At 44.5% G+C, this 17,833-nt stretch overlaps 1 protein-coding gene across 2 annotated transcripts in view; it reads right to left on the bottom strand.

The window, feature by feature from the left end:
* Positions 1-433: 433 nt before the first annotated feature.
* camsap2b (calmodulin regulated spectrin-associated protein family, member 2b) overlaps positions 434-17,833 on the bottom strand; it is a 33,117-nt gene continuing 15,717 nt past the window's right edge. The window contains exons 5-22 of one of the 2 annotated variants that reach the window (XM_070973398.1): positions 13,220-13,361; positions 11,868-12,007; positions 10,136-10,226; positions 9,889-9,993; positions 9,203-9,272; positions 8,800-9,081; positions 7,917-8,646; positions 7,685-7,831; positions 7,368-7,596; positions 7,009-7,192; positions 6,176-6,917; positions 4,795-4,931; positions 4,437-4,651; positions 4,249-4,348; positions 3,476-3,541; positions 2,703-2,818; positions 2,494-2,612; positions 434-2,404 (exon numbers count right to left, since the gene is read on the bottom strand). In XM_070973398.1, coding sequence (XP_070829499.1) covers positions 2,105-2,404; positions 2,494-2,612; positions 2,703-2,818; positions 3,476-3,541; positions 4,249-4,348; positions 4,437-4,651; positions 4,795-4,931; positions 6,176-6,917; positions 7,009-7,192; positions 7,368-7,596; positions 7,685-7,831; positions 7,917-8,646; positions 8,800-9,081; positions 9,203-9,272; positions 9,889-9,993; positions 10,136-10,226; positions 11,868-12,007; positions 13,220-13,361 — 3,915 coding nt within the window. In that variant the 3' untranslated portion in view covers positions 434-2,104. The remainder of the gene's footprint in view (positions 2,405-2,493; positions 2,613-2,702; positions 2,819-3,475; positions 3,542-4,248; positions 4,349-4,436; positions 4,652-4,794; positions 4,932-6,175; positions 6,918-7,008; positions 7,193-7,367; positions 7,597-7,684; positions 7,832-7,916; positions 8,647-8,799; positions 9,082-9,202; positions 9,273-9,888; positions 9,994-10,135; positions 10,227-11,867; positions 12,008-13,219; positions 13,362-17,833) is intronic. The other variant, XM_070973399.1, reaches the window with a different exon arrangement.

Genomic DNA, 17,833 nt, shown 5'->3' with positions numbered 1-17,833 from the left:
ATATTGGCTAATATGTGGGCCCAGCCAATTTATCCGTCTAGCTCTAAGAACAATATAAGGATGTGGTGGTGAAAGTGCAGATTTTCTGAACAACTCCATGTTTCGTTTAATAGCCTGAAGTCAGTAGTATTCAGCGTTTGCCACAGTAAAGCCTCATTAGCCTGGAAAAAAGTACACAGCCACACTACAGCAGATCATGACTATGATGGTGATAATGAAGACAAAAGTATGCCTGGTGTTGCAGAGCAACTGGACTTTATGTCTTCACAGTATCGATGATGATACTTACCCATGTTATTTATTTAGCTCTTTGCAAAGACAAGGACAAGTGGTGGAGTGATATTATGTCAGTGTGTCAAGCAGCATTAATATCAGTTTAAATGAGGCTATTATGGTCATAACACTTGAATCAATCAAAATGAGACACTACGAATACTGTTGATAGCTGGCATTTTAATAAAGCTCAAAGGAATAGAAAAACAACAGAAATCCATGAACAGTTGAGCATATTTAGTAAACTGAAAAGAAAATGAATTCTGAGTTGGAAAAAAATACTATGATTTCCTCAGTATACTTAATGGATTTCATACAATAAAGCCTCGTGAAGGCTTTATAAACCTTGCCTCACTTCACTTTCAACACACGTCCTTCAACAACAGTACTGCTTCATTAGTACACAAACCCGACAGGCAAATGTCATTACAAAAAATACTTCTATATGCCAAAATATATCTGTACAGTGTCAACACGTACTGAAGGAACACATGATAAAAAATGGAACAGTAATGTAAAAGTAAAGAAATGAGCATGACGGTCCTGAAGTGGGAACGACTCAGCGACAGTGGGCAGGGTCTTGAAGTGCTATCATAGGTGAATTCATTTATTTACACTTGTGGACTACTTTGAGGGCATCAAGATCTAATAGTTAAGAAGATATCCACATTAAAAGTGGCTTTTTAAGTATTTGTTAGTTCCAACTGCAACATGATGAACGGTGATTACTTAAGTGACTCTTAAATAGCACAGACTGATATAGACTGACATAGTGTGGGATTTCCATCTATTCTACTACTGATGAAAGTCTCATCAGTGATACTGTTGAGTGATCACACGCTTTGCATTTGTAGCACGATAAAAGGCCCCAAACGACAACATACTGATACACATACATGATAAATTATAAACGCTACTCGAAAGCTACTACAAGCGGACTTGTTCATTTTGAGTGGATCTGCCGTCATATACAAATTAATTTAACTTATATACCTATAGTATATTATGTTTCTCTGAATAAAATTTAAGACGCCTTTCAAAATATCTTCAAAGCATTATCAAAATGAAATAAATTAAGAGTCTATTGCAGGTGCTTTCCAGAATTGTTTGATGGTTCTCCATATGCTCAATCGTGTCATCATTTCACACTTTTGGAAAGTAAATGCAATCACCAACTGAGGTATTTTCCTCGCTCTTCTTGGCACTTCACTTTACACACACATACACAAGTTTGAAATGTTTATAAGTGTTTCAGTCACATGTAAAAAAAGAAACAACACATGCCTGTGTAGCAGCAAAACTCATCAAAAATGCTGCCTCTACCTGATCACAGATCAGACAGGCCACCCTCTTAACAACCTGGGCTTTGGGTGTGTGTGGGGGGGTGTGATCTGATCCCAGACCTGTATCACAACAGACTTTTTCAACAGGCGCTGACAAAATGACACCAACACTCACAGCGCATCCATATGACACAAAACAAGCATAAGGCCACACATGATCAACTTATAGAAACCAAACTGCCTCTTTCAGAGACGTGACATTCACTGCTTCAGTGGTTCAACTAGGTAAGGCATCGGTCCGCCTCTTATTTTCATCGCTTTTTTTGGCAAACGAGAACAATGATACACATGCTGACATGGACACACTTGCGCCCCATCGAAGCAGTCCAGTGTGTAACAGTCAGCTCTGAATTGTAACAACAACGTCTGTGAGGCCCGTTTGTGTTCTACATTCCAGTTGTGATTTCTTACAGTGGGACAGCGTGTCCTTTTAATGATACAGTAAAATCCACAAATTCGCCTGTGTCCGATTCTTGCCCATTCTGACGCTACTTAGGGTGCAGTTTTTTGGGTGTCCCCTGCTTCTTGGTTTGCCACAGGTGACTGGTGATGGTGATGGCGTCCACGCTGGCGGACATGGTTTTGGCTGGGATCTGGCTGAACTGCTTCCTGTCCGAGTTGTACTTGTACAGGCCCTCGATCATCTTGGTCGTGATGCTCCTCGGCCCTATGCCGGCCAGTTTGGTGATCTCCTCAGTCTCGGGGCAGTAGGTGTACACAGACCTGAACTGGCATCCGGCGTCACGGAACAAAATCAGGAAGTTATTGGCCTCAGATTTCTCCATTTCCTGCAGAAAGTCACAGAGAAAAGCAATTGTTTTAATGCAGAATGTTATTCTAATGCAGAAAGACACAGGCACATAGCTGCAAAACATACATCAAGTATCTTGTTCTTCTGCCCTTCGTTGACTTTTCCAGCCAGGCAGCAGTGAGCCAGGGCATTCTGGATGATATGCTTGTTGGACTTGGCACTCGGCTCCTTGTATAGTTTGGGTCCTGTGGACAGAAAGCGCAGGCATGAGATCCCAAAAAAGGAATGTCGTGCTCTGCACAGTGGCTGTGTAAATGTCGAGGTATGTCTTATACCTGTGTACTCAGCGTTGGAGGGAGTGGATGAGGTGGTAGAATCATTTTCCCAGTCCTTCTCTCCGTTTCGACTACCAGTCGAAGGACAAGAGGAAAAACCTTCTGCAGAGTCCGGCCTGGAGGCGATCACACACAAACCAACAAATGACACACAGACACAACAAAAACCCACGACAAACACGTAAAGGTTGATACACGTAAGCACGCAGGAGGTATGAAAGCATATGAGCGCAAACAGACATGCACACATACACAGAGAGATGTGGTAAAACAAGGTCAGACGCCGTGACACAATTGTCCAAACCCTGCCTGTTGTCTCGCATTACATCACACTGTACATACTCCGAAGAAGCTGTGCAGAGAGGGACAAAAGGGCGCGTTCAGCCAAGCAAAGCAAAGTCTCAGTGCTGTCTTTATGGCTACTGGGAGAGATGAGCACAAGCGTTCGTGGAAGAAACAGCAAACACAGCGGTGAAGCGCAGAGCAGCCAACGTAAAGAAGAGAGCAAACAACAGCCTGAGAGCAATACTGCAAAAGACAGAGAAAGGATAAAGAGCAGGAGAACTGAGGTGGAAACATCTCAGCCACGCAGCTCCAGTGTGCCTTAATGCAGAAGCAAAAACTGCAGGGACGGAACATGTTAAATGATTCACTGCCTCGTCTACTTTCTGTGTCAAAAGGACGTCTGATGAAATGCAGGCTGAACCAAAGCTGGAGCTGATTCTACATGGAGCCACATCAGCTGAAGCACCACTTTTCAGAGCATTACTAACCTTCCCTTTCTTTCTTTGGGAGAGCTTAGAAAGAACGGGATGTGGGCAGAAGCTACTTTATTGCCTCTGAGGTGATGCAGGCAAAATGTAGGAGAAAGGAGAGAGGGATACAAGAGAATCAAGGTGCAGGTGGTAAGAAAAAGAAGAACCTCATCAACAGAACACCCCACGAAGTTCAAGTCACAGCAGAGTATTTGATGTCTGGATGACACAAATGAAATATGGGGTGGGAAGTGGGAAGTTATAAAAGTTTAATTGTGGGAGTGTACATCACAATGGTGGTAACAAAGGAATGAATGATCAACTGCATGAGCCAAATGGAGTATTGACAAATGAATTCTAAAATCCTTGATGTAGTTAAGCAGGTTTTAGAAACATTAGCACTCAGACCGATCTGATCCATTATTGATCTCAGGTGCCCATACTGATGTCACTCACTCGTCGGATATAGGACTGACATCACAGACCCACGTACTGATCCAGACACCGATCCAAATTCAGGTATCAGAAACAGATTAGAACTGAAAAAAGTGGATCGCTGCATCTCTACATAGATACTTGAAGAAAAGGTGCATGAAAATAAGATGCTTGTGAATATGAAGTCAGCTGTAACACTGAACTCTGATTCGGGTTGAGAGTGGGGAGGTGGTAAGAAGGCAGAAGATGGCAGAACTGAGGTCGCTGGCTAACAGGGTTCGGGTGGAATATTTGTTGTTCTTGAGCTTCTTACATCTGTGATTTGTCTAAAATTCAGAGCAGAGTGAGGGTCTTACCTGTTGTTCTTCCTGTTATTTGGCTGGTCTCTGTCGTTGTCAGCCAGATTGAGTGACGCCAAAGAGACACTTGATACCGAGAAGCCTCGAGGACGCACCCCTATAACGCAACCACAGGGACAGCTGAGGACAGGTGGAGCGTGGACTAGCAGGCTGTCATACAGCCATAGTGAGTGCTTGTCGCTCACCTGTTGCTCTCACAGGGGGAGTGGACGACTCCATGACGTCCCTGTGGATGGACTTGGGCCGCGGTTTCTTCTTGAGACTTCCAGACCGGGGCTTGATGACCTCGTCCATGTCCACCATCAGCTTGAGCTGCTTCTTCCTCAGATATTCATTCCTGATGTACTCTCTCCTTGCCTTCTCTTCATCCTTTTTCTGCTGCTCTTCTTCAGCTTTCAACCTGGAGGAGGAGACGAGATGAAGGTTTATTGCGCGTCTGCACACTTCAAGTTCAAAAGGCACGATGCATGTATTGATGCTATAAACCTGGGAACAGTGTCAGAGCTGGCATATGGAGAGAGAAAGTAAGAGAGTCAGACAGACCGTGCCGCTTCCTTCTTCTGCTCCTGGTCCAGCTCCTGCTGCTGCTTCTTCTCCTGAGCCTCCTTCTCCCTCCTCAGCCTCTTCTCCAGCAGAGCTGCTTTCTTTGCTGCCATGTCCCCTTCCTCTTTCACATCATCCTGGTGTTTGATGGATGGAGAACACACAAAATACATGAGTCACATTACATGTAGAAATATGCAGACAGCATCTGTATTACTTTCATGATGAGCAAGCAGACATGTTTTTCAATTAATAATTTACTCAGTGGATGAATGATTCTATTGTATATGGAGTTATTATGACAAAAATGCCTTAATGTGTCACTGTTTTGTCCTCTCAACCATCAAAAATCCCAGGAATGAAAGGGAAGATTCTACTTCTTAATAATAATAGAGTATGTGGTATTTAATGTGGCATTAGTGTAACTGCCTTCTGCCAACAAAGCTCTGACATTGCTCTCTAATCAAAGCTCTAATGGTCGACCATGCGTCTGCCCTGGCTGGGTTTTTTTTGGCCCACATTCATTCGTGCATTGTTTTTGATCAGCTCATGGCTCAGCAGGCACATCGCTGCACATGTTGTGCCAGGCACTCGCAGTATGAGATCCTCCCTGTTGCTGCTTTCTGTATACAGCACCATAAGGCTGCATAGAATAAGATATTAGATAATACAATGTATTATTACTGAGAAGTTAATTAACTGAGCATATCACCTGCTATTATACTGTAGTTTTACCACAGTGATTCCTAAACTAAGGGTTTTTCAACCACAAGTGCAACCAATAAAATAATCATGAACTGCTGTATTGCATTGCATTAACTGTAGGGGAGACATCATGGAGGTTATGAGTGCCATCTAATGCATTTAGAAACACAGAAACAAGAATGTTCTTTTCTGACAAAATTCACAGATAAGCCTGTCAGAGTTCAGCTGTCATACTGTGGCAGCAGACATTAAAAGTGGACCAAGTTACACAGATGAGGCTGTGCCTGCGCTCTGGCTTTACCTACAGCCTGACTACTTTTAAATCATTCATTTATCTTGGCCTTGAGTCGAAGCAGCAGACCAGCTTTGCGTGTGTACGAACTCTGGCATTCTGGCAACATTTCAAGCAGAACTTCAACACTTTGGGAAATATGCTTTCTGGCAGAAAGTCTCTGCCCCAGTTTCTCAATAAAAGTCAATACAAGCAGTGTGGAGGTCATAAAATATGCCAACAGAAAGCAACCTGTTTAGTTTATGGCTAAAACTCTTCAGCCCTTACCGACAGGTGTGTTACAGATAATATTCACAGAAACTATTATCATTGATAATGTGAGATAATGTTTTTATGTACATACTATACATATTATCCTATATATACTCTGCAGCTCCAGCTCACCTTGAAGAAGAATCCGCAGCACATCTTTTGGTCATCTCCGTAAGCATCTCCTCCTGCCTCGCCCTCCACCTCTCCCATCATCTCCTGACTGCCGGGTAGTTCTCCTGGAGGTTTCAGCTCAGACAGAGGCACCTCCACCAGGTCCCTTCTGTCCTTGGCGTCTCCCTTGACCTGGCTGCCTGTGGGCCCTTGGATGTCAGACACCGGCTGACACAACACCTCCGATGACCTTGTTTGTTTGGCTTCACCCTTCGACTGAGCCTGCTCCGGCTGTTTTCTCTCCTCCTCTCTCTCATCTTCCTTGTCTTTGGCTGCTTCTTTAGCAGAAGTCTGAGGAGTGCCAGCACTCTTCTTTGCCACTGTCTCTTCTTTGTCCTGAGTGTTTTCTTTGTTCTCCTTTGCCTCTCGGTCCTTGCTTCCCCCTGGCCCCTCATCGTGGCCCAGGTAGGCAAACGAGCTGGGCTGGGTTTGATTGGGGGTGAACCGCCTCAGTCTGGGTAGACTGTCCACTGAGGTCGGAGTGTTGAGCATTCGACTGAACGGTGTGACCTTCAGGTCGTTTGGTCGTGGAGTCCGAGGTGTCCTGGCATGGAAGGAGGCTGGCCGCCGCTTAATGCCAGCAGGGGAACGATTGGGAGCATGGGGAGAGCCAGAAGACGACAGGATGGGAGACAAAGACCCGACCGAGCCTCTGCCCGATCCCCGGCCAGTCACACTGCTGCTACGCAACTCACGGAGCTGCCTGTAGGGAAAAAAAAACACACAAGGTCCTGTAAGTGTTTACAGATTTTTTTTTTCCGGTAAAATTATTGACCTCTATCATAAAGTGATACCTGTGTGGAGACGGAGCAGGAGGAGGAATGACCCAGGCCTGTTGCTGCTGCTCTCTCATGGCCATGATCTTCTCCTGCTGCTGGGCCAAACGCTGCATCTCTGTCTGCAGGAAGCCCAGCGACGTGTTCAGCCTCTCAATGGAGCGAGTGTAATCTGCAAGGTCGATTTCTCCTGGAGTCATACCTGTATCACCACATGGAACACGCAGGTCAGTCATTCAATCGCCAGTTTGATCAGAACGCTTCTCGATGGAAAACAGCCCCCAAAGAAACAGCATCATCATTCTGGCATTGTCTGTGCTGCTACGCTCTTTTTCTTACTTTGGACTTTGTGAAAGTGAACTTTGGCAGTTACTCACCTCCACCATCCTCACAGGGGGATTTAGGAGCTGCTCCATCTGGCTTACATCTCTCTGCCCGCTCCATGCTGCTCTGGCTGCTGTCCTTTGATGGGAGTGGCTCCGGAGAAGGTGTTTCTGCTCCACCTGAGCTGGGGCTGGGAGGAGCAGTGACTCCTTTTCTCCTCACGACATTCAGAAAGGCTGTCCTGCCCATCTTCTGACGATGGCGGGTGAACGCTGCTTCCACCTGAAAAATGTGAGAGGAGGAACGTGGTGTCAATATTTACATTTAAAACTGGATTACTGGCTATGTTTCTCTGTCTATATCTGTTTACCTTCTTCTTCTGGGCTTCAATGGCTCTGCGTTTCTCTTCCAGCTTCATCCTCAGCTGAATCATCTCTGAGGCTATCAGGTGGGAGGGGTCTCTGGGGGAAGGCGTTACTGGAGAGGGAGATGTGATTGGCAAAGGAGGTGAAGAGATCTAGAAAAAAGCACAGAGATCATTCATATTAATTTCATGCCAACCCCAAAAGAGAGAGAGAGAAAACACACAACAGCACACAAACCTGAGTGGAAATGTTTTTTGGTGGGTGTGTGTACGGCACATTGAGATCCGAACTCTCTGGTGTGGTTCCTCCACTACTCCGTCCCTCCAGCTTCCTGAACTTCTGCTCTGCAAAGCTTGTCATGCGGACCATGCCACCTCCAGAGCCTCCAGAGGACGAGGCGGGGCTGGCTGTGTGGGATCTGGGGAGTGTGGGTGCTGAGCTGGGGCAGGGGCTGCTCCTGTCACCTCCATCTCCCCTCTCGCCGTCAGGGTTAGCGTCCCCAAAGCTTTTCTGTCCCCCTTCCCTGCTCCTCTCCCTCTCGGGCCGGTCAGTCAGGGGGCACGACCGGGTCATGGCCTCACAGTCTGGGTCTATATCGGAATAGTCTCTCAGAGAGGAGGAGTCCTCATCCAAGCTCTGGATGTCTTCTGTCCTCACATGGATGCCCGTGTCGACTTCATCAGTGGACACTGAGTTAGGGTCGTGGTCATTCAACCGAGCCTTGGCTGAACCCGGGTCGTCTCCTTGACCTTGGGCCCCTGGAGGGTCTGAGGGCTCCGCACCGTGGAGAAAGAAGCCATTGTCTCCGTCCCCCACACCCAGGCTAGCATGGGGCCTTTCAGTGTCGTGGATAATCTTCAGGGCCTCCTCAATGCTCGGAGGTGTTGATGGGCTGAGGTGGCCACTGTGGTTGCCATGGTGATTGCTGGGACTGTGATTGCTGTCTGGAAGGACTCCATTGGAGTACCTAGGGACAATGAAAAGCAAAGGCAGTGAACGGGCAGCTGATGTTTACTGTGTCTTGCTGGAGCTGCAGGTGCTAGTATGGGTGCAACATAATGAAAAAATGGTACTATTCTATTATTCATACATCATAACCTCACGAATTCCTCTGCTGTACCTGCTTTGGTTCTTGACCGAGAATGTGTTGTTCCTCCCCAGGGGTTTGTGGGAGCTGAAGTCCTCATCCTCCTCTGGTATGTGTCGGCTCTGGCCGTTTACACTGACGGGCATGAGGGAGAGGTGGCGCTTCATGCCCCCTCGAGATGCAAAGTGAACTTTGAACCCAAGGCCGTCACTGCTGGCAGAGCGGGTCATCCCGCGGAGGGGGGGCACTTCACAGGGCGGCAGAGTGGGGTCTCCGTCCAGAGGAATCTCAAAGGAAATTCCCCGAGAGGAGGAGCTGAGGGAGCAAGGAAGTGTGCTGTTAGTTTAATGGCCAAACAGACCGCAGACAGACAGTCTGACAGTCAGACCGTGTAGATCAATGAATGACATCTGTGCTGTGGAGTTTAGGTACCAACCGTTTTTCTTTGGGCCATGTCCCAACGCAGCCATCCACATAGGACATGGAGGTAGATCTCTTCATCACACCTGATGCAGACACAGAGTAGGGTGTTTGAGTTTCTTACTGGATTTCAGAGTTTCAGGAAGACAGCCGTTTATATAAATAAGCAGTTTAACTCAAGTGAGAGAATCCAGCTCAGATTTTTAAAGGCAGTCTGGAGATCTGAGCTGACTGCGACACACCTGACTACTTATTCCACATTAGATTTTTCAGAAATAAATTTGACTGTATAGCATACATATACAGTATAATAGCTAAATGTTTATGTATACCGCCAAATAGGAGAGCTTAACAACTGCTGCATGGCTGTAAATCAGCCACTAGATGGCCTCTGGTTTCAAAGTAAAACACATCCACACATTCTTCACTGTTCTGTATTCATGCCCGAGGTTACTTGTTCTCATAGTGATACTGTCTTTTTTTTAAGCACCACAACAGTATTTACAGTATGGGGAAGTACAAGAAACTAGACTATAAACTAACTTATGCGCCTAATTAGAGACGGATGTGATTTTTCTCCTGACTATGTGCTTGCCTGAGCAAACACGTACTGTACATATATATTTATTTGGACTACCACTCAATTTTCAGCCGTTAGCAAACAGATGTGAGCACATCCTCAGTTGATGACGGATAGTTTACCCTCTGCTGGGATGCTCTCTGGGCTGTCAGGTCTGTCTGCATAGCTCTGTTTGACTGGACTGGACACAGGAGCCATTTTTCTACAGGATGACACAGGCTCACAGGCTGCAGAGGGAAACGAAGAAAATAATCATTATTCAACTGCAACCTTGAGTTAATGACTAAAGTTAACAATTTACATGCATGAGATGGTAAAATTGTCATCAGTTAACAGCATGCTGACATGCATGATGAAGCTGTGCTGTACCGTTTGGATCGAAGACTCTGGGCTGTACAAATGAAGGTTTTACCACTTCAAACCACCAGAAAAGCTCAGCCATAAACACCAGGTAGTTACTCTGCAAGAACACACACACAGACGCAAACACACAGAGACACACACACACATACACCTTTGTGGTAAATGTTGCAGTCATATTTGTAGTTATTCATTGATGTTGTGAGCACAGCATTTGTCTCTTTGCTGTCACAGCTCCTTCTCCCATGTCTCTGTTAAGACATTAGCTACAGTATCATACAGCATTTTGACACATCAATGAGGTCACAACCTGCCAAATGTTGCTAGGTAACAGGCGCAGGTGTGTATGTGTATGTGTGTGTATAGCTGAATATCAGTGCATGTTTCATTGTCTAAGTGGTTTAATGTCAGACCCGTGCCAAAAACACCATCTGGAGTTTAGTTTAAATGTGTCACATATGCACAGATGGGCGCATGGAGCAGCGAATAAGTCACCCACATCAATGATAAACGCATTTGTGTTATGAACAGAAAGTCTCTGGAGGCTGATACAGATGATTTCATCAGTAGGAAACCTTTTGGTCAACACACACATTTCAATGACTCTCTATCAGGGATGAAAATACTGGGATTCTTCTTCTTTCCAATACACTGGCTCTGCAGTTTGCATTCTGTTCAGTGGCATAAACAGTATTTCTTTTCGTCTAATATATTAAACGAATCCACACACACACACACTCGTTAAGATTCAGTGGGCAGTGAGTCTGTGGTGAATGGGCAGTGAGCCAGTGTCTGAAGCTGCTCTTCATGACCGTTTCTCTCCCTCTCCTCCCCTATTTCCCTACTTGTACAACTGTAGCACTATACAGCCAGTAAACACTCACTACGAACAATGTAGTGACTGAGAAATACACAGCAAAGAGTACATAAGTGTGAAAGCCGTCTGCTGTGTTGTCTTGAAGAATGGAAAGTCCCGGTCAGCTCAGACCGTGACTTGAATCTGAATGTTTCAACCCACGCTCTCCGCATACTATTTACCCACACGGGCGCTGCTGCTTCTAATGTGTGGATGGCACAGAGATGCTCTGACTGCGGCACACTGAGTCTTTGACTAATCAGACATAAAAGCGTGTGAAATGGGGAGATCTAAGCCAGAGGGCCGAGTGAATCAGCAGTTGTGTTATCTCCAAAGTTCACAGATTTTGTTGTTTGATAAAAACAGAGGGGATGTGCAGGGGGAGAGAACAAGAGAGGCAGGCAGAGACGGGGCAGGATTGTGAATCTCCTCGGAGCAGAATCTGTGCTCTGTCTGGGGGGGTGGGGGGGGTTTGGCCAGCAGCGTCTGTACTGAAAAAGCACTAACACATACTCTCACACACACATTCGTCATATTCATTCCATCTGGCCGTAAAGCAATATTCATTGTGACAAAATGAACTTTATGTCCCTGTTAATACATTCCTTCACACACACACACACACACACACACACACACACACACTAACAACCCCTGTCAGAACCAAGCCTGCACACACACATCCATGATTAAACTTTCCCTTGCATGACTCATTTTTGCCTTTTTGTAATTTCTTGCCCTGACTCTCCTTATTCCCCGAAGCACTTTTCTGTTCTCTTTAAGAACAAAGTCAATCCACATTTAAAAAAAAAAAAAAAGCATTATTCACATTCTCCACATCCGTTTTTTTTACGCGTTCCAGCATATGAATGCCCGCCTCCTTACCTTTATGGATGCATGTGCGTAGAGCATGTCCTCCAGGCTGAAGTGGCAGCAGTGGTTGAGGTTGTTCCTGCAGAACTCCTGCACCAGCTGGAGGTTGTACAGACTGTCAGCCAAAGACATGGTCTCCTTGAGGCAGATATCTGCTCAGCCAGGGGAGGGGTCAGGCACACAAACACACACAAAGGAGGGGGGTGATAGCAAGGCCAAGCAGGAAGGCGAGGAAAAGATAAGGCATTGTTTATGTTAAAAAAAGGAACAGATGAGAGGAACATTACCCTACTTTTCCCTGTAGTATTTGTGCCATGCAGTAGCAGAAGCTGATTTTAATCACTCAAAATCCTTTAAACACTTCATGATACAAGTTTTCAACTTTTCAAACCGTCCCCAACTCCTTCCAGATGAATCATCAGGATTTTTATCCCATGACGTTACTGTAACGGCCGGCCCATGCATGTGTATAATGTCTGACACGAGGGAGCAGCTCAGGCACAGATGACATCATTCTGTACTTTACTGTACCTCTTCATTATATTTAGAGTAAATCAAGCTCCCAGCAAGCAGACCTAAATGAAGTTTAACTCGCGTCCACATCTGGTCCACATGTGTCTGAGCTCCCTGTGAACTACATTCAATCCCAGAGCACCAACACAAGGGTTGTTTATCTTTGAAATAGCAGCCAGCTACTCCTCTAACGGTTCTCCGTCACATACCCCTTGTGACCAATCACAACCCAACCCAGGGCATTTTTAGAACTGAGGGCGCAGACGAGCTGAGAGGAAACAAGTCTTTGTTTCTCTTTGACTCGTACTTTTCCTCCATGTTTGTCCTGAGTCCTCTCTGCCACTCACTGTCTTTCTTAGTTCAATATCATGACCAATATCCTGCATTTATATTAAAAAACGTAACAGAGAGTCAAAACAGGGTCCTTGATCTCTTGATTATGTTCTTCTTTGAGATAAGGATGAGAGTTTAGGTCACTGAAAACTATAAAACATTTTCTAAAAAAGGCTGTGTATTCGTAGTTTTCACTGAATTTACTTACTTTTTTATACATTTGTAATGAAAAAGCCCCCAGAAAATAAAGACACACTGATAATAAATATGCTCTTTGTTTAAAGCCCGTGCTCAAATGTAAGGTTGTTTGTAGTTGGAAAAGAGCGTCCTTTGTGCTGTCCAGCTGTGACTGAAAATCATTGTGGTTCGCTCATTGTATACCATTTCTCTCCTATTTCTTCTTGTATAACTGAACTGACTTTTGTCTCTCTGTTTACTTGTTGGAATAGTTACAGTAAAAAAGGGCGTAGCTAGTGATGTCAGGTGGGTGTGGTTACAGATTGAGGGGCTGGTCCCACCTTCCAGTCTGATGGCCTGTGAGCAGTAGAAGTGCAGCAGGGTGGTCAGGGCACAGCCGTCTGTGTTGTCCTTCAGCAGGTTCTCCACCAGGGGGAGTGATGGAGCGTTCCTCTGCTGAGCATGCTCCTTCCTGTAGCGAGCCTGAAACCATGGCAACAGCACAAAGACATCACCTATATGTGTCATCAGGGTGGATACATACAGCTGTTGGTGCAGAAACACTTTTGTCTGCATGCACCAAAACTCAATCACACCCACACACAGACGAACAGGTGCTAATCTGACGGACTTCAAGCACAGGGAGGGCTTCAGGCTCAACTCAAATAAATTGATCATGCAAATAATCAGACATAACAGCAAGGATTACAGAGTCATTTTACAGTAAAATGAGTAAAAAAGATACAATCACAAAACCTCAGCACTACTTTGCTCCCTTTGATTGCTTGTGAGAAACGGTTAGTTGTTTAGAAGGAGAAGGGGAACAAAATGCATGCAGGAAATGAATTGTTATGGGGGGGTAGCAGACAATGAATGTGATTTAAAGGTTAATAATGATCTACTTTAGCATATCCGTTCTTCTCTGTACATCTCTCTGGGCCTATAAAGATCAATACTTCTACTACTACAATCCTGCTACATATGTCTTCAGGACACCAGTATTTCCCAGTTTGCCCATTAACACACAAGAGTGGTGTCATATATGCACTTTACAAGCCCTCCAACAGAAGCGGCTCTGGCTGTCTGACAGCCTCTCTGTGCATCCAGCTCTGTGGAACAAAATGTTGTCCCTCGTTGCATTTGGTTTGTACAAACAGATAATTCAGCACATCTCTGACAGTTTGTGTCACAGCAGCCAATTTGAACTTGAATTGGGACAACCCGATCCAATCTCCATACTCTGATGTTTTTAGTAATTAGAAATTTTAAGCCAATACCTAAAATGTAGCACAAATGTGGCATTAGTTTCCACTTAGTGTTTTAAGTGGAATGTCTTATAAATTGCTAATTCTTCATATCATTATCATCAAGCTACAGGACTGAACTCTTCCAGGTAGAGTTTGTAACTCTTGATAGTGATGCCAGTTCAAACTGGTTACTACATCAGTCAATCTGACCCCTGGGACAGATGTGGAGACGAGGCCTGGGGTGGGAAAGGGTGGGAGGTGTCTGACCAATGCATGATGAGGCTTAGGGCCACATGCAATGACAAGAGACTTTGAGGGGAGAATGTGAATGGATGTATTCTTGCAGGTTTGGGATTAGACAGAGAGGGGGTGGGTGGTGGTGGTGGTGGGTGAAGAGGAGGTCTTCAGAATGGATGAACTTACAGGTACTAATCTCCAGTACCATTTGCTAGGAGACTTGATGGTGGATGATGATTGGACAACAACAGGAAAGAGTGGGAGAGGTGTTAGGCCGACAGCAGGCAAATAAGTATTGCTACCACAGATGAGATTTGGGGACAAGCCCTTAAACACAGTTTAAAATTACACTGCATACAAAGAGCTTTGTCTCCCCGCCCGTGCTCCTCAAATAAAGTCTGCTACAAAAAGCTGCTTTCCTAAAACACAAGTCAGGGCTTTTATAATCATCCAACCACAGAAATCTCTAGAAATGAAGGATATCTTATGATGAGGTACTGCACTTAAACCACCTTATAAGGAGGAATCAAAAGTCTGTTCAGGGAGTCCATTAACTTACCTGTTTCTACAGCAGCTTCAACGCTATAACTGCTTTTATGAGACACCAACAGACCATATTTGATAACTGTATAATGATGACCTATGCTTTTGTGTGTGCGCAGTAGTTATGTGCAGTAAAATAGTTAGAATGTTTTAAAATGTTAGGAAGCCCTTTAACAAATGTGGATGTGGACCAAAGGCTAATCGCTCGTTTCTTGGCCTCTGTCCTCACATTCCAACGCATTTTATTGAAATCTACTGAAATGTTTTTGAGATATGTTGCAAACAGATTTTCATGACTGTAGGAGCTCCTGTTGCATATGTAACGATCCGACGTGCCCGTCATTCTGACTTTTCACTCAGTCTAATGTGTAAGCACATACTGAGTGTGAAGCACAAACACAGAATCCACACACAGAAACGCTAAGCACTTAGTCATAAGACCACAGTTAAAGATTTTTCACACCGTCCAAGAATAGGCAAGACTTACTGAGAAGTGTCTCGTGCTCATCCATTAGAGTGTGTGTGTGTGTGTGTGCGTGTGTGTGTGTGTGTGTGTGTGTGTGTGTGTGTGTGTGTGTGTGTGTGTGTGTGCGTGTGTGTGTGAAATGATCTGCTCTGAGTTTGTCCTACTCAGTGAATAGACTCCTGTTGAAGCTGATATTGCAGAGAGGGAGCTGTGTGATGCAGCAGGAAAGCAGCTGACTGACACTGAGTGTACAGAGTTTTCATCCTCTTCCTCTTCTTCTCTCGCTGTAACTTGCTTCCTTTGACAATGCCCGAGTGTCTATGTGAGTTAGTCCGGGATAGGTCACATGTCCCGTGTGTATTATCATTTTACAGAGCAATTAGACTAAGGTGGTGATCACTCTCACTACACTGACACAAAAACGGACAGTGAGCGCGTGAAAATTTGCCAAGAAGCTCCCTGAACAGATAACAGCTCCTTCTAAACTGATTTAGCCACTGAAGGCATCCTCCGGCTCTTTGAAGAGAAAGGTAATGTTGCTCCATATGACAGAACAGGGACACTCACCATGTGACACTGTACAACCTGTTGTATGAAAACAACATGACAACAAGTGTTCTGGCCTTATGCATGGCAATGTCTGTCCACCACTTTGGTCCAGATTGTGCCATTTTGCTTAGCGTTTTTGTGTTTTTCTGTGTTTGTGCTTCACATGCAGTATGTGCTTACACATTAGACTGATTGAAAAGTCAGAATGACGGACACGTTGCATCGTTATATGTGGAGCTTCAACAGTCATGGAAATCTGGTTGCAACACACGTATCTCAAAAACATTTCAACAGATTTCAATAAATAAACAGCATCTTTGTTGCCTTCGAGTATATTTAAGGGTACTCAAGTAATCAACTTAAGTAACACTTGAATATACCTTAAACGCAAATAGTATGCTAAATTGCCACAACTTTGTAGAATCTTTAAGAGTACTGAAGTGCACCTGTGAAAATCATGATTCATGAGCATTCAAAACACACTTGCCGTACAACTGTATTATATCACAAGTGTGTTTGAATGAAATGAAGTGAAATTAAAGTGCACTTTAATTAGGCATGCTAACAGTGTACAACAAAGAACGTGAAAAAAAAGTACACTCTACTGCTATTGAAAGTATTTGCAATTTAGTACACTTTTTCAAAGTATACTTGAGTACAATTTATCGTACACTTTGAATAAAGTACACTTTTTATAAGTACTCTGAAATACCACTTTAGGTATTGCAGAATCAGTATATTCATTTTGAATACATTTAAGTAGCTCAAAAGCAGTATTTGTACTGACTTTTCTATGCTTAGATTAAATGTCTAATTCACTACTGTATCCTACTTTTTGACCCGAGTTACCTCTTTGACTTAGTCATGAATTGCAGGAAGTTGACCTACTACATTTGCCACTGTTGAATGGAGTAAAATAATATTTGTTTGTCCATTTTTGAACTTTTACTCTCTTGTCAGTGTCGCCATCAAAGAGCGTAGACCTGAGGCGAAGGTCGTGACCTGATCAGGCACCAGCTGGAGCTTCATGGTTAAGTGAGTAGAAGAGGACGCTAGCTGACTGCTGTGTGTTTGTCCCAGTGGACGGACTCCCCGTGTCACATGGACCTTACATAACTGCAAGGCCTGCGGGATGACAACACTGCCTCTGTCTGTCACAGACTCTCTTTTGCTACAGATGACAAAGTTCCTGAGTGTCTCTCTCCGCGTCCACCACCCTGGTGTCATGTCTCCCGCTCTCCTCTCTCTGATTATCTCTCCTCGCTTTTCTTCTCTCTCTGTCTGTCACCCTTTCTCTCTTCCTCCGCCCCGCACATTTCTTTGTCTTCTCTAACAGCAGTGTCGCAACTCTTGCCAACATTTCTCTGCAGCTGGTCTGAGACTGAGCTCATCTGTTCCTCTGATTTACAGAGCTCTGTGCACTGTGCTGCGTGTGTGTGTATGTATCATGTGAGTCTGCATGTGCCTTGTGTGGACGCAAACATGTTCATGCCTATGAGAAGGAAAGATTTCAAATCCAATAACAGGATAGGAGACAAAAGAAAAGTATGACAAGCAGAGAAGACAACTCAAGACAAAAGAAGACGTTAAAGAAAAAAGCCTTCTTTTGCCTCTGTTTTTCGTGTTGTCTTTAAAGGAATTGCTCAACATTTTGAGAAATATATACACAAGAGTATCAGTCTTCTCATTTAACTCTTGGCAAGGAAGCATGTTTCCCAAAATGTGAGCCTCCAGATTATCTTAATTTAGCCCAAAGATAGGACATAGCGGTTAACAGCTATTCTGGTTGTCTCCAAAACGCAGAAATACAGCCACCACCTCTTCAAAAGCTCATTAATTAAAAGACTGTATCTCTCATACACAAACTGAAATGCAAAAACAACAATTTAAGGTTTACAGGGAGTCACTAGGTG

This window comes from Chaetodon trifascialis, chromosome 11 (genome assembly GCF_039877785.1).
Source record: "Chaetodon trifascialis isolate fChaTrf1 chromosome 11, fChaTrf1.hap1, whole genome shotgun sequence".
NCBI lineage: Eukaryota > Metazoa > Chordata > Actinopteri > Chaetodontiformes > Chaetodontidae > Chaetodon > Chaetodon trifascialis.
This window is presented reverse-complemented; position numbering and strand designations above follow the sequence as displayed.